Source organism: Coenobita brevimanus, chromosome 30 (assembly GCF_032717465.1).
Source record: "Coenobita brevimanus isolate Jiangsu-jjx chromosome 30, ASM3271746v2, whole genome shotgun sequence".
In the NCBI taxonomy this organism is placed as follows: Eukaryota; Metazoa; Arthropoda; class Malacostraca; order Decapoda; family Coenobitidae; genus Coenobita; species Coenobita brevimanus.
In genome coordinates, this window is record NC_136983.1 from 1,099,291 (window position 1) to 1,107,165 (window position 7,875).

The following is a 7,875-nucleotide window of genomic DNA, read 5'->3' on the forward strand; positions in this document are numbered from 1 at the left end:
GAAAAATGACCCATAGGTTGCTTTTCAAATCTGTACCAGAATTCTGTACACACACACACACATCCACGCACACACAAAAGCATCACCACTTCCCAAAAACACTTATTCCTGCACCTATCCATCCACCTCATCCATCATCCATTCCTTCAATCACTTATCCTGATTGAAGGGCTCATGACATCAATTACTGACATTCAAAAGGCTTTATACACACACCCACTCGCCTAGGCATTGACTGGTGCTGCTTTGTGTGGTAGCAGTGTTTTAGTGGTAATGTTTAGTGGTAGTGTTTTGTGTCTTTTTTCTCTAGTTAAACTTCTCATTACCAGTGCTTTTTTTTTTCTCAGAAAATAATAAACGGCCAAAAATTCTGTATTCCTTTTCAAACTCCTTGGTACGTATCTCCCAGTGAGCTCAAATTACCGTGACAATCAATATCCAATCAATTACTTTTCAACTGCTCTTTTGCTTTTACAGGAACATATCCCAACTGGTTACAAGGAATGTCTGTTGATAATCTACTTCAAATCAAAGGACGATGGATGAACAGAACTAATGTAAAAAAAAAAAAAGGGGGTGGGGGTGGGGGGGGAGTTTACATGCTGTTATAATGAAATACTTTGCAATACTTGGTACTCAGCTGACTGATAATTATAATGAAAATACAATGCTGGGGGGGGGGGGGAAGCGACAAATACAGTACCCGAAATGCGTTAAAAATTTAATGGCTGAGACTATATTTATTGTGATGGTAATTACTGAACAATATACATTATAGATCAACAGTAGAATACCACAGTACTGACTTTCACTGTAGGTGGAATGTGGCAACAACCAAATACACTTAACGTTAAACACGAGCTATTTTGGCAAGAAAAAACTTAATTGCTCGAAATCTCCCCTGATTTTACCTTCATATACGTCTTCTATTATTACTACCGGTACTGTATTATTACCAAGTGATTTACTTCATAATAGTGTCAGTGAATTGATTAAAGATATGACCTGCTTTCCCTTTACGCTTGATAATAGCGCTTCATTTACTGGACAAATTTACACACTGTGAATCAATGCAAAAAAATACAGTGTTACTAGAGTTATCCCAACCACTGACATAATTAACCAGTCATTCAACAACTAAACCCACCTGGTAGAGTTTGAGTATCGTTGACACACTGTCCCGGCCGAGGCTCCGGCACCTTGGATGTGAGTACAGGAAGCCAGGCCGAGGACGAGGTGGCCTGCTCCTTGAAGCGACCTAAAAATGCTGCTTGGATGTTGTCGAGGCTGAAGGTACAAATAGCCGAGCCCATCAGGCCATTCATGCTGGTTGTAAAGACGGCGTAGAAGCGGGTATCATCACCAGGGATCTTGTACACTGACTCTGAAAGATCAATAATCAGGATGAGGGATGACAGGGGGTTCAGGTGAGAGGGGATAAGGGTACAGGTCATTGTTTTAAGTCATGGATATTCTTTAAAATACAGTACCACAGTTTTCCTCACTGTGGTAAGGCACTGTCTGCCATGCGGAAATATCGATTCACTACAAAGAATGACTCCGCAGGGATGGGATGCTTGCCTGCAGTTGATAAGTCCGCTCAGCCAGAAAGAGGTAGTTTGAAAACAACTGTGGGCAATAACAAACCATTAGGCTGTCAACTTACAGTCTCAAAATACCTCTGTTTAATACGGCATTAGGGCTTTCACAGCATCAACCACCTTCCATCCCTTTGCCACTCTACATTACAACTGGACATTTACCTCGCTCTTCTGTTACTCCAATGAGTTACTTCAATTCCTTCACCAATTCAATTCTCTGTCCATTCACCAGCATATCACTTCAACAACCATAAATTACCATAAATTTAATCTACATTTATATTCAACCCACAACACTCTGAACCAGTCCACAAAGCTCCTGTTCACTGTTAGTATGCAAAGTATAATCAGCTTCATACATTATATTTGAGATACTCCACCCTTCACCATTAACTACCATCCCTACCCTTGTCTGATGGTGGTAGGTGGTGGCAACCATCACCCACTCACTGGAAGTCGTGTCACCTACTGGTACTTCTTCCTTCACATTTTATCATTCATTCTCTGTTTCTGGTTTTCTCTCTTCCTGTTTCTCTAATCTTTCCTGCTGCTTTTTATTACTCTTCTCTCTACTTCAGGTGGCTCTACATTAAGTGACAAGCCCAGTGCCTTCCTGTAACCCAGAAAACCATTTACAATGTTGGGTGGTAATCACTGTCAAATAATGGGGTAATGTGAAGCCTTCTATGGTGCTCCTGTTAACTGGGTGGAGAGACAAATGTGGCATCCATCCAGGAACCAAACTTCCACATTATTCCCTCCATCTTGCTGTGGCATGGCAATGTCCACTGCAAGGAAACATTTGTTCACTGCACAGGATGGCCTTGCAGAAGTTGCTTGTCTGCAGCTGATGGGTCTGTTCAGCCAGACAGATCTGGGTTACTCAACAACAACACCGTCTCAATAACGCAAGTTTTGACCGTTTAAAAACCGAGTCTGTTGCACCAAAAAGTTTTTTTGTCAGAGCCACCTTCAAAGGATGTGCTGTCAAGCTAAAGATAAATAGACCGTCAGATGATAAACACGGTGGCCTGTACTGAATGCTCCCCTTCCCCTCTGCTGGGTGATCTCAAGTGTTGTGGGGACGGCTCAGTCTGCCGGTATGGATGTGAATGGGGCAAAAGAAACTGGAAATGAATAAATGATACAGATAAGACTTTAAATGTTGAATGGGTCATCCCTGGCACACACAAGGAGTTGCCAGCAGAGTGGATAAGACGTGTTATACATGGGCTATGTTGTATAGTGCACAACCAGCTTGACTCACGGATCTCATTGAAGTAGAACGGGAACTCCCCAGGGATGGAACAGTTGAGTCTGGCCTTGAGGTATGTGGCCCAGTTCTGCGTCAGGATGTTCTTGCCTCCGGTGTCCTTCTTGCACACCCGCGCCACCCTTGAGTACACATTTTTGCCGCAGTTGATGTACTCCACCGCCGTCTCCCGGAAGAAGAACATCACGTACTCCCCAACTTCGTACGACCCCACGAAGTTTGGCTCTGGCAGAGGAAGGGTCATTTAATGTCTGATATAATGTGGATATAAATTTGTAAACATCATCACCACCACCATCACCATCATCATTATCACCATCATCATCATGGCATGCTCCCTGACTCTGTACTGCCCACGAAGTTAGACAGCAGGAAAAAGCATCAATTAATTTCACATCATCAATATCTTCATGTGCTTCCCAACTTCATACAACCTTATGATTATTGGCTCTGGTGGGAAAAATAATTAATGTCTGAAGTGCGTGGCAATTTTGAAGGGGATAACTGCAAAAGAAGAGTGAGCTACTTAGAGTGAAACTAACACTTCTTTGATCTAAGCCCTCAACACGGAAATAATAAAAATAGAATAAATCAAGAAATAAAATAAATCAACGTCATCCACAACTGAATGAAAAAAGTTGTTAACTAATATTGAATCTGGCTCTGTTATCTTTTTTTCTTGAAGGAACAATTTTCCACAATTCTGGCCTTTGGTTCCTTCTTTCTCGCATAAAAAAAGTTACAATGAATAATAAACAATTCAAAACCAACTGTAAAGTGAATAATACATTCCTTCATCTGCATCTAAATGAGAACAACCATACCGTCTAGCCACATCAAGATAATAGCTACACAACAATGAAGAATGATGAACTCAGTGAAAATTAATACAAAAAAATTATAAAGCCACACTAACAATCTTGTGATGCATGGAGGGTAGGACAACCTTACCACGAAGAAAACAAATCAAATGTGAAAATACAGGTGCCATTATACAAGTATCCGCTAAAAGAGGAACTGATGATACGAGGAGGGGCAAATCTGACCCGAATTTGGTGATGCCAGCAGGGTCAGTTAACCTAACCCTATTTTTCCCATACATTATATACTTTGTTAATTGAGTTTCGCAATCCTTTTTTTTTTCCCCCCCCTCCCCCAATCCATTATACTGTACAGTACAAGTTTCTGCTATCCATGCAGTCCTCCATTAACATATCCCACTCATATACTGGGACCCGCCTGTATAATACTTAACCAGCAATTTCGAAATCAAACCTAACTTACCGTCCACTATTTCAGAACTGTACTTTATAATAAATACCTCAATATGAAAATAATGTACAGTATTTCATGAACAAGTTAAAAACAAAAACAACTTACCATACTGCCCAGCCAAATCAGTGTAATTTTACAATGACATAAACTCCCATATCATGATAAATTTGCAATGAATTAGGAGCAGAGTAGCTTTACAATGCATAATGAACAACTCTGGCTGAAAGTATATTACTGTACTTCATCACCAACCAAAAAAATAAAAACGACAGCATTACTGTACTTCATCAAAAAAAAAAAAAAAAAAATCATTACTAACCCAAAAAATGAAAACTTGACAGTATTACTGTATTTCATAAAAAAAAAAAAAAAAAAATACTTCATTACTAATAAACTGAAGGTGGGAAGACAACAAATGTGAATGTCGTGGTAAGGTTGTGAGAGGTAGATTGAGAAAGGCCAGGGACAAGGTCAGAGAATGTGACCTCAGGTATATGGCACTGAATAGGGAGGCTGCCAGAGACTGAGAAACGTGGAAAGCTGCCATTAAGTGACCAAGGTCAACGCATGCAAATGTTGGAGCCTTTATAAATGATATGAAATGATGATGTCATCAACAACCAATATATGATACACATACCATCATAATTCACCATTAATCAACCAAAGAAAACCACTTACTGTCGAGCCATTTAGAGTCGTACTTAATGGTGCGCTTGAAGGGGTACTCGCGCCTCTTGGTGGTGAAGTTGTAGAGGTCAGCGCGGAAGATGACGGTATCAGCCTTGGTGAACTCCGCCACCGTGCCAGAATACAACCCAGCAAGGTCGCCAGGATTGCCACGCTCCACCCACACCGCTGTGCTGTTGTCCGTCGGGTCAAAGGGACACTTGGCCACCCCAGACCCGATGCCCAGGACGTGTTCGTGACGCGCCAGGTGGGTCAGATTGGCCTGTGGAAAAATTGGGTGTTAAAGCCTGTGAGGTCAAGCAAAACAACTTTAGATCTCAACACAAAGAGAGCCACCAGTATCTCTAATTGTAAATAAAAGTTTTGATATTTGCAGTGTCACCATCATTTCTCAATGTAAACACACAGTTAGAAGTCAAAATGTACTTCAATGAAGATGAATTAGCTACTGTATACGGTCAACAGTGAAACTCTTCTTTTGTCAGTATTTCCTACTGCCTATGACCTTCAGTGTAGGTTGGTAGGTAGGTAGTTAGGGAGGAGTTCAGTAATACTCCCAGTCCTTCATGTCTTCCTCTGTCTGTATTTCCTACAGCCTATAATCTCCAGTCTTTTAAACACACTGTGTCCAGGTATCTTGAAATGAATAGATCTTGAATTTGGCTCTGTTATTATTATTATTTTTTTTTTCTTGGAGGGAACAATTTTCTTCCTTGAATAAAAAAAAAAATGAGAAGCATAATCTAATAAGAAACTACCAGCGCTTCTATGAAAAATTACCCCCCCCCCTCCCAAAAAAAAAGAGAAACAAAAATGAAAATTAGACATCCATGGTAATCTCTGCTGTAGGTGAGACTTTTTCTTGTTCCAATATTTCTTCCTCAACAAATTAGGAGAGCATCTTCTACAGCAGGAAATACATCATCTTCATCATTAATAAAAACAACATCCTCATCTTTATTCCCACTTGATGATGACATAAAGAAAAAAGTGAAAAAAGAAAAACCACTAACAGCATAAAAGGTAGCGGTGTAAAAGATATATACAGTATATGTTTCTTTTTCTATTTACAAGGTTCAAAGCAAATATATGTACAATACATATATATATATCCTCACACAGATCGAGGCCTTCTATATATATCCTCACACGGACCAAGAACTATATAAATACTGTAGAGTACTCACATTGATCACCCAGTCCTTCGGGGAGTGAGCGTTGGTGCCGCACACGTATAGGCGGTTCCGGGACATTGGCTGGATCACACGGATGTGGTTACGGCAGTCAAAGTGCTGCAAAGGAAAATAATAATACGGTAATAATTATAATAAAAACAAAAATAATAATAATCATCATCACTACCTACCATCATCATCATCACCATCATCCTGTACCTCTGACTTAACTTCATAATCATCATTAACATCATTATCCTGTACTCTAGCTCATCTCTGCATAATCATCATCATAATCATACTTTACTCTCATTAACCCATATCTGATTTAACTATCATCATCATCTTGTACTCTCATTAACTCACTTCTCAGTTAACTTCATCATCATTATTATCATACTCAGTTCTCATTGTCATCTCTGAATCATCATCATCATCATCAAATACTCTCACAACTCGTTTCTAAATTAACTTTCATCATCATCATCATCACCCTGTAACTCATTTCTTATTTTTGACACACTAGGCTTACACACCTGTCCTTAATTACTCACCTCTGACTTCCCTCTGGACACACAGCTCGCTACACTCGTCGGCTCCAGCGCGAGAGAGTCAGTCTGTAAGTGAAAGTATAAGTACGTAAGTAGATAGGTAGGTAATTAATGAAGGGTAGGTAGGTGGTTGACAGAAAAGTAAGGAAGAAAGGCGGGAAGATAAATATAAAACAATCAAGTATGGACGTAAGTAAGGTTGGTTGGTAGGTAGGTAGGTAGGTGGGAGGCAAAAGTAAATTAGTATGTAGGTAGGTGGGTAAGTGGGGGGAAGGCAAAAATTAATCAATCAATCCAATCAATCAATCAATCCAATCAATCAATCAATTTAAATTTTTGCAACTCAATCAGACACAAACACTATAGATACAAATACAAACATTATAATCTTCACAATAGCACAGCACTTGGTTAAAATTACTGACAATCAAAAAATTACACACACTGCTAATGACTATAAACACTCTCTCTCTCTCTCTCTCTCTCTCTCTCTCTCTCTCTCTTATCACTCCACTCTGAAAAGCATGTGAGTTTGGTTGAAAATTGTTCAGTAAACAAGTCGTTCTTTTTAGCACTATTATTATTATTATTGTTAGTTATTATTATTATTATTATTATTATTATTATTATTACCGGTATTATTATTATTCACATTCAGACGATTTGTATTCAGTTCAAAGAAAACAATTCGAAGTGAAGTACTGGAAACATTTTGAAATAAACTGTCAAAAGGCGATGACTTACCTATAACTTTGTTTTTCTTTTCCTTACTATCTCCACATGGTAGTAGATGGTGGGAACTGTAATCCACTCACTTCATGTAGCGCTGCCTAATTCTTCCTTCATCTTTATATATACATTTTTTTTTCCTGTCCTCTCTTCCTATTTTCCCCTTCCTGTCACTTTTTATTCTTCCTTCCTCTTCAGGTGGCTCTACATTGAGTGGCAAGCCCATTGGTTTCTGTACCCCAGTAAACTTTACGACGCTGGGTGGTAACCATATAACCAAATAACGGGGTGATGTGAAGCCTACTATGGTGTCCCTGTTAACTGGGTGGACACAAATGCGATGTCCATTCAAGTAACAAACTTCCACAATCTTCCAAAAAGGATACATTGGTTCACTACACGGGACTGCCTTGCAAGGACGGTTGCTTGCTTGCGGTTGATGGGTCTCCTCGATTTGACAAACCTAAGCTACTAAAAAAAAATAAAATAAAATCTCTCGGCTTAAGAGAAACTTATGTTGGTCAGAAAATAAATCGCCATATAAACGGTGCTACAAAACTTTTTATACCAACGCGAATAAC

At 39.4% G+C, this 7,875-nt stretch overlaps 1 protein-coding gene across 1 annotated transcript in view; it reads right to left on the reverse strand.

Moving 5' to 3' along the window:
* Positions 1–7,875, reverse strand: part of Sema2a (Semaphorin 2a) — a 273,357-nt gene that overhangs the window by 15,838 nt on the left and 249,644 nt on the right. Inside the window, exons 4-8 of the mRNA XM_080268857.1 lie at positions 6,569–6,631; positions 6,027–6,131; positions 4,831–5,101; positions 2,869–3,099; positions 1,148–1,384 (exon numbers count right to left, since the gene is read on the reverse strand). Coding sequence (XP_080124983.1) covers positions 1,148–1,384; positions 2,869–3,099; positions 4,831–5,101; positions 6,027–6,131; positions 6,569–6,631 — 907 coding nt within the window. The remainder of the gene's footprint in view (positions 1–1,147; positions 1,385–2,868; positions 3,100–4,830; positions 5,102–6,026; positions 6,132–6,568; positions 6,632–7,875) is intronic.